We start from the raw sequence: 11233 nt of genomic DNA on the forward strand, positions 1-11233 counted from the left end.
TCTCCGCCGCAGTTGAGATTGCGCAGGAACTCTACAAAGAAACGCCATGCATAGCGACTCGCGGTGCCGCGGTGATCTTATGCAGCTAAACAACACATGCATACAGTCATGCTCCTTTGGCACCAATACAACACGCCATACAGGACTAAGACTAAATAACGGCTCCATGGCCACCGTAGGTCCTGCGTCCAAAGGAGGCGCATAGAGAAAGAAATTCAACAAGAGGGGACACTCTTCAAAAACTGGCAACAGGAAACACGTCACGCCTATATTTTCAACACCATCCGTTAGTTGACGCGAGCATCAGAAAATAAGAATGCGAAATTAACTTCCAGACAACGTTTTATTTTTTTATTCCTTCCCACTAAATGTGAAAAAGTTTTGCGTGTAAATGAACTTATACTTAGCAACTTTTCGTTGCGTTGCCTAGCAACAAACTAGCGGCACACCAGACGCGCGTGCATACGTCATGCGCCAGACAAGCCGCAGGAGTGAGCGAGACCAGTCGTACGTGCGAAGCTCGCGTGCTCGGCGACCCGTCTGTTTTGGATATAGCCCATTTTTAGGGGCTCCCGGCCTTCTCTATGCTTCTCTTGCGTATCGTCTGCATTTGGACACGGCACCACTGCACTACTGGACTACGGCAAGGTGAGCAATTGCGCTTGACAGTGTGCGGCGCATTTTAAAAGCACATTTAGGCTTAGTTCGAGTGGCGCAGTTAGCGAAAAACAGCTCCGCTGTCCTGGCGCAGTTAATTTGAGTTAATGCCTCGTCCTTGGAGATGTTTGCGACGCTTTCTATGAGCCCCAACATTACTGTAACCCATTTCGGTAGTTTTTGGGGCACACTTGCCGCGCCCGGCTTATTGACGCAGTAAGCGAAAACCGGCTCGGCCGTGTGCATGACGCAGTTAGTTTAGCGTGTACTGAATCTTACTGCTAGAAGTTCGTGACGCAATCTCTGACCCGAAAAAGTATTGTAATTTGTTTGGTAACCTTTTGGGATATCTTGAGGCTTGCTCGCCGCGCCTGGGATTGTGAAGCTGTTAGCAAAAAAGCAAGCCAGCCATAGTGAGTTAGTTTTGCGTGTACTGAAATTTAGTGGGACAAGTTTGTGACGCATTTTATAGCCCTGCAACAACATATAGCTTATTTCGGTACTCACGCTTCTCGAAAACGCGACGAGCGATTGCCGAGAGTGATAACACGGGAGTGTTGCATGCGCCGGCAGGACGCGTAAAAGATAACACGGAGGAGCTCAAGAACATGACATGTACAGTGCTCACGGAATGAAATAGGACACGGATCATTTAGTAGAACCCTACATATGTGCAAAGTACGCAAGAGCACCATGTCATGTCGCTAGGAATTTGATCACCAAAGGTGAAGAGGACTCCGATGTAAGTGGACACGCCACAATTACGTCGATGTGACAAGAACTGCGGCCGGTTGAAACGAAAGTATGCACATTACTTAGCCCTAAATTGACGCGTTTCATTCCGTGAGCACTGTACACCCGTGAGCAAAAGTATACGGACCACGGAAGCGCTTGCCAAACTGCATCGAGGCGCCGTCTACCGACGCGGTGCCTGCTGTCGAGAGGGCCGCTAGAGCAGCGGTGCGCATGCGCGTCCCATCATATCTGCTGGCCTGACATGTAGCTTTGCCTTACGTGGTTATGGTGCTCGTAGACTAAACGTCCGCTGGGAGTCGTTTCCTGTGCTCCGTCGCATCTGGGCCATTGTTTTACGCAGCGGCTGCGGCTCGGCGGGCACGCGCGTCCGCCGTGCTTCGCTTTCATTCTTTCTTTGGGGGGATTTTAGCGCGCCGCACTGCCTTCTCTGACGCCTTTAGATGACTCGCACAAAATGCCTTTTTGCGGTGTTGTATTATCTCGAACTGTTCGAATGTTTGCTGCTGAAGGTATAAGCCTGGTTTTGTAATGGGTGTGCGCCGTCGCGTTAAGAAGTAGAACTGAGTTGCAAGCGCTACTATGCTCCTCAAGCAGCAGGATACTAAAAGGAAAAGTTAGTGGCACCGTACTGCCTTTATTTCTTCAAACCCTTCAACAAGGCTTGAATAAGAAATGCACGATTTTATATTCTCGCGCATGTGTCAGCGGTGCCGCAGCTCTCTGTAGTGACACCCTCGCGTGCATTTCTTGTTCAAGCCTTGTTAAAGGGTTTGAAGAAATAAAGGCAGTATGGTGCCACTAAGTTCTCCTTTTAGTATCCTGCTGCTTGAGGAGCATAATAGCGCCTGCAACTCAGTTCTGCTTCTTAACGCGATGGCGCACACCGATTGCAAAACCTTGCTTCTACCTGCAGCAGCAAACACTACAACAGTTCGAGATAATACAACGCAGCAAAAAGCCATGTTGTGCGAGTCATCGAAAGGCGTCAGAGAAGGCAGTGCGGCGCGCTAAAATCCCCCAAAGAAAGAATGAAAGCGAAGCGCGGGCGGACGCGCGTGCCCGCCCAGCCGCAGCCGCTGCGTAAAACAATGGCCCAGATGCGACGGAGCACAGGAAACGACTCCCAGCGGACGTTTAGTCTACGAGCACCATAACCACGTCAGGCAAAGCTACATGTCAGGCCAGCAGATATGATGGGACGCGCATGCGCACCGCTGCTCTAGCGGCCCTCTCGACAGCAGGCACCGCGTCGGTAGACGGCGCCTCGATGCAGTTTGGCACGCGCTCCCGTGGTCCGCCGTATACTTTGCTCACGGGTGTATGTATTCTGAGCGACTGAAAACAGGCTTTGCACCCACGAGTCTGACTTGAGTGCGATTAGAAGGCATTCTGCGAGCGTGTAACATGGTCTGGCTGAGCCTGTGTTGTAGCCACCTTTGTGTACTTGGCGTACCATCGTGTCGACTGAGGCCAAGTTGTTTTGGAAACGCGCAGTCACCCGTGTATTTGTACACTTAATGTGCAGGAAGTAATGCCCGGGAAAGCAGGGGTGCTTGAAAATGGGATGTTCAGATTTTATGGCATTGTTTGGGAGGAGTCTTTGCTGTGAAATGTACGTAAAAGTGAATTTATCTGTAATGCCGCTCATTCACCACTTACGCACGTTTCGCCTCTACAAGCAATACTCCTATTAGGTCAATATTCCGAAATGATACATGCTTGTAATTTACTTTCTTTCAGCTGATGGCATCCGGTGGAGCATCGTACGGCAACGACTGCTGCTTACCTGGTGCCAAAAGTTTGGATGAATGCAGAAGAAGCCCGGAATGAGCATTTATATAGAGCAAAATAAACATTTCATCATTTCAGAAGGCGTCTTTCGTTTTCTTTATGAAATTGCACCTGACAGATTCGGCGCAGTCTAATAAAGGTCAATCGCAATCATTTCTACTTAATAATGAAACGATTCCACACCAAGGCCACGCGAGGTTCAGCAGAAGCGAAAAAAATGAATGCTGCGCCGAGGAGCGGAGCCGGCGCGGCGTGTACCAACTGGTGTTCAAAACGCGCGCGCCCAAAACCGAAACCGGAAGGAGTCAACAACATTTGCTTGGTGTGCTACAGTCAATTCGGCCGCTGGGCTCTATGGGAGTGTCCGTTCTTGTTGAAATGTCTTTCTCTATGGGAGGCGTATGAACAAGATGTGAAAAATTACTTACCTTTGGACGTGCACATGGCCACGCCAGCGCCGTTCGCTTCAACGCGTGTTGCAATCGCGGCGTGCGCAGAAAACGCAAAAACAAGCTACAAGTCTGCCAAACGCCAAACACGCAGAAACACACGCAGCCTGCGCTGCCGAAAGGAACAAAATGCTACACGGCAGGACCGCAGCATGTCAAATGCTTCATATATGCAACAGTTATAATTTGTTTTAACGTAGGCATAAATGACAAAACGCATTTATTTTTTATTTGTGTCCAAGTATTTCTCAATTTGATTTTTTTTATTTATTATCAACTGCCGACATCTGTGCGCGGCAAACTTCAAAGTTCGAGGAAAAACCTATGAATAGAATACGTTGCACACGTGCTCAACATGAGGTCATGTTGAGATTCCAGATTGATTGAAAAGCAAAGAAACGACTCGAACATTGCTCTCAAGGCCGCAGTGTTGATTATATCTGACGAGGCGAAAAGACTGGGCAGGTTATTTAATTGAGAGACATGCATCCCTGTAAAAGGCACCTGGTATGAAAAGTGAACATATATCCAGGTAAAGGAAGCTACTGCGAGAGCAGGTCTTACTAAGGTTTGCGCAAAATTACGGTAAGAATGCATATCAAGTAAGCGTCCTGGGTATTACGTGTTAGGACATCTAAAAGGAGGACTTCCCTCGGACATCCTGCGGAAGTACGCAAATGAGCTGGGATATGCGGATATGATTCGGATATCCTTGGGAGCTGGTGTTGTCACTGGGGCCCGAATCCAGCAAATTTCGTTAAAATCGGCCAGGGGTTTTCTCAGAAAAGCGTTTCGGCATTTTGCATCTGTTTGAACAGGCTGCGTCAGAGTTGGTCCAGAATTAAAGTTTACTCTTAACGACCTCGTCGTAAAAAAAGGAATAAAAGAAAAAAAGCCTCAGCCGTCAATATCGCCGCCTCAGATTTCGTCATGATGGCACCGCCACCACCGGCACGGCTCCGTGAGCAGCTACCAAGCTGTTCAGTTTCATTATCTTCCTTCCCTCGGCGGAAGCGCATTGTCTTGATGCTAGCGACGCGCTAAATCTGCACCATCACTCCGTCATGCATCGCTTCTGCGGCCAAGCAAGCTTTCGGCGGCATACGTTCACTGCCGTATTGACACCATTGACACTAACTAGGGTGCTATCTTGTACGCGTTCCAAAATAGAACGGAGGCGGTCCGTTCCATCGAGCCGCACACGATTGGTCAACTTGAACCGCGACGAATGCCATGACGTCAATTGTCACGTGATCCATGACTTCTTGCTGCCCATAATCATTCCGTGTCGTCTGCTAAAGGTGGATACACACGCGAGGGCAAAATCCCGCCTGCTCCGCGGACAAAATAGTGACGTCATCACTTGAATCCGTGCAGCCGAGTTAGGTCGCATTCCCACAGCCGGAGCACCGTTTGCGGAATCCGCGTGCTTACTCTCGGCGCCAACGCCACGCACGTTGCCAAATTGCTGGGTACGAGTGCGCATTCCAAAATAGACAGCTATCGGAGGCGGCGTTCGTCTGCGTTGGCTGTTCTACTCGAAGTAAGCGAAGACGACTAGGTGTAGGGTGTAAAAAGAAAACGATTATGCTGGAAGAAACCACGGATGTCGAAGAATACGCTTTGTGTTCAGAGCTTGCTTTGTGAAGATCTACTCGAGTGTGATCCGGACGAATACAAGCGCCTACTGCGCGTCAGCAGCACGCAGTTTTTCGAACTTCTGGCCCGCGTTCAACATACAATCGAGTGGCAAGAAACCATCGTGAGATCATCTGTGCCAGCGAAGACACGGCTTCAAATCACTATTCGCTTTCTCGCCGCAGGTAAGCACTAGCGTTTGCTTCAATTTGAAGTACCAAGTGTCACTTTTCATGAGGCGTGCTGACTTTTAAAGCAAAGGCATCCCCCAGCTTTCTCGACTGTGACTGCTGCCGCTCTCTTGGAAAGTGCGCGCTTCACGTCGCGTGTAATGTGCGCGCGCACTTATTTCCGTTAGCCCGTGGACGCAGGAATAAAACGAAAAAAAAAGAACCAAACCACTCTTTAGCGTCCTAGATCTCTGTGTAGTGTGTACAATGACAAACACATCTTCGTTGTGACGTGAATGCCCTTACCTCTCGCAATGAACAGTTCGTGTATTGCGGCGTAGATATAGCAAATGCTACGGCGCATCAACAGCACTAAATTGTTTTGACCGGCACGGCGCATGAACATCGTATAAACATGTTGCATAAGAATGTTGGAAATATGGTGAAATAAAGACAACTGTGTGCATGGAATTTAGTTTCATAACATGAAAATAGCAGCTTTATAAGAGATCCGCTTCACACAGATACCAGTGTGAATATCAGATGTGCATATTTTATTCGAATGCGGAGTTCTGTCTTTCTCTGTTTATTTTTAGCGTAACCAACAATTTCTTGTTTTTCTTTTTTTAACAGGAGAAACGCACTACTCCTTAAGCTGACAGTTCAGGGAGGACACTCAACTGTCAACCAGCTCATAAAGAGAGATGTGTGGCAATTTACCTGGAGCTGAAAGACGAATTCTTGAAGACCCCCAAGACTGACGGAGAGTGGTCTCGAGCCATGCAAGACATCAAAGAAAAGTGGCAGTTCGCCAATTGCATTGGTGCGATAGATGGAAAGCATGTGTGCATCATCAAGCGAAATATTCAGGCTCTTTGTGTTTCTACTACAATAAAACCTTCAGCATAGTGCTATTTGCGCTTGTTGATGCGAACTATATTTTTCGCTATTTGGACATTGGCGCCCCTGGTTCACAAGACGATGGCGGAATTTGGCAGTCAACACCTCTGCGAAAAGCAATTGATGAAATAAAATGCGGGACTGCCCAAAACCGTAAAAGTGGCAAGTTCGCCAGATATTCAAATGCCCCCGGCTATTGTAGGAGATGATGCTTTTCCTCTGGGTGAAAATTCCTGAAGGTGCGGCGTTTGTTCGCGAAAACCGTTTTTAGAAACTCTGCAGAGGTTCAATCAGATGAAGAAAACGAAATGGTTCAAATCTAGAAGAGCATTCCCAAAAAAGAAGTAAATGTTTCGGCTACATGGTTCATATTGAACTGGTAACGTGCTGCTGACCACAAAAGAAGAAAAAAGAGAGACAGGGCTGAGCGCCGAAATGACAGAGCACCCTGCCCTCTCTCTTTATTTTTTGGTTACGCAGCACGTCATTATCCCAAAAATGAAGTTATAGCTAATAATACACACCGACAGAGTAAGGCGCTGATTCTGCATGCCTCTGAGCCATTTCGAGAGCGATCTCTTGCCATAGCCTGTTACGCAGCTGCGCGCTTGCATAATCGGCGAGCTCTATATTAAATAGCGCTGCGCATCCATCAACAAGAGCAATAAAAGTACCGGTTGCTTCGTCACTTAGCATTTTCTTGTCCACCTCACTCATGTTGAGGTCACGCAGGCTGCGCGGTCTAAATAGACATGCGCGCGCAACCACGACTCGCCTTTCCCGCTGCACCACAACAAAAGCACATGCGGTCACTCCTGCACAACAAAGACACACGTGGCATCAAGCCACGGATGCATCAAGCCGACAACACGCCATCGTAGCCACGCCAACCCGTCCTATGTTGGCAGATTTGACGCTGACTACGTTAAATTGAGGCCAGACGACCGCCAAACGGACGGATGGAAATACCGGCGAGCAATTTCAATCCGGACCGCGAGCGGAGGAGGCCGGACAAGGCGAGGGCGGCAAGTTTTGATGACGCGCGCGTCACGTGATGCGCCATCCGCTGCGAAAATTCCTTCTCCGTCCTGTCGTGTGAATGCACCTTTAACGGACGAACGCCACGGATCGGACGGAGAGTGCGTCCGGAGCGATAGAACGGATTAGAACGGCTACCAGACGGCTTGGATTGGATTAGAACGTAAGTGCTTGGGACAGTTAGCATCTTTCGTATCCGGCTCAATCCGATTTCGTGCTCCCAACAGTTGGACAACATGGCGTTTTTCTCTGCCGTGCCTTTTCGTGTCGCCTGGGCGGCTGCTGCAGTCGCGCAGAGACGACGACCCGAGGTAGATGATGCATTTGAAGAGTTGACGGAAGAAGAGCTCCGGCAGTATTTTCATCTGTCCAAACGAGCAGTGCGTAGCTTTTGCGACGAGCTTGACCCTATCATTGGATGCCAGCGAGCCAGTGGCCTTTCCTCAGAAACGAAGGTGTTGTGCGCGCTGCGATTATTCGGCACCGGGAGCTTCCAGAGGAGCGTTGGTCGCGAGGAGCACGTAGGCATGGCACAGTCGGCCGTGAGCAGCACCATTCAGGAGGTGACGGAGGCCATCATTTCCGTGTCTGCCAGGAGAAAGTTGGTGGACTTTGCATTGACACCGGCTGCCAAGGATGAGGCAAAGGCGGCGTTTGCGCGACGCGGCGCCATTCCAGGCGTGCTGGCGTGCGTCGATGGCACATTGATCGCCATTAAGAAGCAAGAGGGACTCAGCCCGGCTGACACGGTGAGGTTCACGTCGAGAAAGGGTTATTACGCCCTAAACGTCATGGTCGTAAGTACTGTTGGAATGTTTTACTTCAAACTGTGGTTGCCATTTTTACTCGCCCATAGTTGCAATTGTTCAGTTTAATGCCCAAGCTGGCAAAACAAGTAATGTAACGATTAAAAGAGGACGTGCGGGGAACTGTTTATGAGCTCGTTGAAATCTGACATGTCGGAAATAATAATGAGTGCCATGTGTTGTGTATAATCAGTCTGCCGTTCCAAAATTGTGTTTTAAATCGGCAGCAGTCGTAGCAGAAATGAAAACACTGTAGGGAAGACACGATAGAAGCATTTTGAACACGGAAGTACTTACAACCATTGCATGGGCTGGCTTTGGCTCGTATGGGTGTTCTTGCGCAATATCGGGCCTCGAGTTTTCATTTGGCTATCAATTAGTGCGAACCATAGGCTTCCACACAAGGGGGGGGCGCATTGCCCCCCCCCTCCCCAATTGCAAGACCCTGTGCATGCCCATGGCTGAAACAGTCTGCTACTTGTACCAGCGTACGTGTATTCTTTTGTGCATATGAATGGCCAAACGGATTTCAAGCATATCTGCAGCGCTATTTTGTATTGCTCCCCATTGCAGGTGTGCAACGCGGAACTTCGCATTCTTGTTGGGGACCCCCGGTTCCCTGGTTCATGCCATGATTCTTGGGTGTGGCAGCACAACCCACTGCGTGCACGCCTAGCCGCACAACTGCAGCCTGGCGAGTATCTGCTTGGTTAGTATTCGTAATGCGTACCCCTAAATAGGGCAGAGCACTCAGCTGTCACTTTCTGTAATAGGAGATTCAGGATATCCCCTCGAGCCATGGCTGCTTGTTCCAGTACCTGGCAGCCATGCCGGCACCACCTCTGAAGGCCACTCCAACCGGGAGCACGCATCCATGCGCAATGTTGTGGAGAGATGTATCGGAGTGTTGAAAAGCAAGTTCTGCTGCTTGCAGCACTTTCGGACACTGCTATACAGCCCCGATAGAGCAGCGCGAATCATTTATGCATGCGTAGCTCTCCATAACATTGCCTTGGACGCGGGCGCCGTGACATTGGACGATTATGGTTGGAAGTACCACCAGCTGAGGAGCCAGAGGAGCCAGGAGACATCCAGGTGCTGGCACCGCATGACGCATTCCTTAGAGGAAGGCAGCAGCGCAGCGCCTTTGTCAACCTTTTCTGAAGGACGCAGGAATGGTGAGTTTTCATAACATGTAATTTATTTATACAAATTGCAGTGCCCTTAGGCTACCACAGGGCTGTGTTTGTATAGCGGAAAATACATGAAAAAAATTGTATACACGACAAGTGCACCTCCAAACCGATGGTCAATGTTCCAAATCCACACATCTGACAGATTATGATAATTTAAACACAAACGAAGTACACTTATACAAAGAATCCTTTAAGTAGAATGCCACAGCCATGGACTCGTAAACAATTGTACCCTCTTCACTATGCACGAGTGTCCAAGGCGGCCACTTATGAACAGTAGTACTCGTGAAGCAGTCGTGAGGCAATGCTTCATGCCCCTTCATCTGTGAAGAATTGCATTTGCTGCTGCTTCCAATCCAGCATGGTTTTGTGCAATATGCACAACACAAAGTGATTCTTTCCTCATGTAACGTTAGAAATACGATGCTACAACAGCTTGTATGTGTTGTGTGCATCCTGTGATATGCCACTTTCTGTTGATGCAGCAGTTGTTACTTTCTACTCATATCCAAACATGTGTTTGTTTTGCCAGAGTTGTTGGTTACAGTAATGGGAAATTGGCACAAAGTACTTCTTTCCTAGTGCAACATGAAACATGGTAGCAACGTGAAAGTGCAGCCTTTTCTTTAACCCTTTGAGGGTCGACGCCGTAAATATACGGCGCCGCGAACAGGTCCGAAAATGGTCGACGCCGTATATTTACGGCGCCGTCTGTACGTTTAAAACGCGCGCTAATTTCCTAACTTTTTCTTGCCTGGCATGTGCTGCTACTATGTGGGAATACATGGTACTTTTTTCTCGCGTCTCTTTCTTTCGGTTTTCGTTGTATAGCTCTTTTTTTGCTCCGGAGCGTCTGCAACCGCTCGCGCATTGGCGCCCTCGCGGGCGCGCGGCGGTTAGTTTCTGTTTTGTTCCGCGCGCTGTTTCGGCTTCTTGCGCCCGCAACACTGATAGCTACCTCGTTCTTGTCACTCAAAGGGTGACCACCTGTTACTCGCTCGTTTGTTGCTCACAGGGGCCCGCATACGAAGGATGCCGCCGTGCATGCGTTTCCTTTTTTGGCACTTTATTCTGAAGTTGCCTCCCACGGCTGCTCAGGGAAGCAGTACCCAGAGGAGGTGCCACGTATGCGCCAACACCACTCAACAGCAAAAATATCGCAAGGACACAAGGTACATGTGCGCTGAGTGCAACAAACCGCTCTGTATGGAGTCATGCTTCAAGGACTACCACACGCTGAAAAAATATTAGTGCAAGAGGAACATTCGAGATTTGCGAAAAATTTTCGTGTGCGCATTCTTCTTGTGTATTTTACTCGTGTGGACATTGTATATAACAATGCGCCAATTGTTTTAAAATTCTTTTAACTTTATTTGCTATTTTTTGTTGTTTTTCATGAATAGAGAGTACATGTATACCAATGGAAATAATTTTTTTTCTCACTTTATAGTCACCCTAGAAAAATTACAGTAAATTTTTTTCGAAATAGATCCCTCTGAAGAATTTAAATGTGCAATAAAAAAAATCGACCCTGGGTGGTCGCATATGGCGAAAAAAATCGACCCTCAAAGGGTTAAATATCACATGAAATATGACATGGAAACATCCCTTGACCCATTATATTCATGACAGACTTGATGGAAGCAGTACATATGATTGGCACTCTGTGCTCATGGTCACCATCAGCAAAAGGTGCGCGAAATTTCCATAAAACACACCAGAATGAACGCAACCGCCGCATCCTGTGCATTCGGACGCTCGGTGTACACTGGTAGGAAGGAGGCAATATGCTTGCTAGCAATCTCTTCTGCTAGGTGTATCAAAACTTCCGT

The 11233-nt window shown here is 48.5% G+C and overlaps 1 protein-coding gene across 1 annotated transcript; it reads left to right on the forward strand.

The window, feature by feature from the left end:
- Positions 1–7635: 7635 nt before the first annotated feature.
- LOC139052621 (putative nuclease HARBI1) lies at positions 7636–8919 on the forward strand. The gene is made up of 2 exons (XM_070529693.1): positions 7636–8148; positions 8779–8919. Exons 1-2 carry the CDS (start codon positions 7636–7638, stop codon positions 8917–8919), a joined length of 654 nt encoding a protein of 217 aa, XP_070385794.1.
- Positions 8920–11233: the final 2314 nt, after the last annotated feature.

This window comes from Dermacentor albipictus, unplaced genomic scaffold (genome assembly GCF_038994185.2).
Source record: "Dermacentor albipictus isolate Rhodes 1998 colony unplaced genomic scaffold, USDA_Dalb.pri_finalv2 scaffold_28, whole genome shotgun sequence".
In the NCBI taxonomy this organism is placed as follows: Eukaryota; Metazoa; Arthropoda; class Arachnida; order Ixodida; family Ixodidae; genus Dermacentor; species Dermacentor albipictus.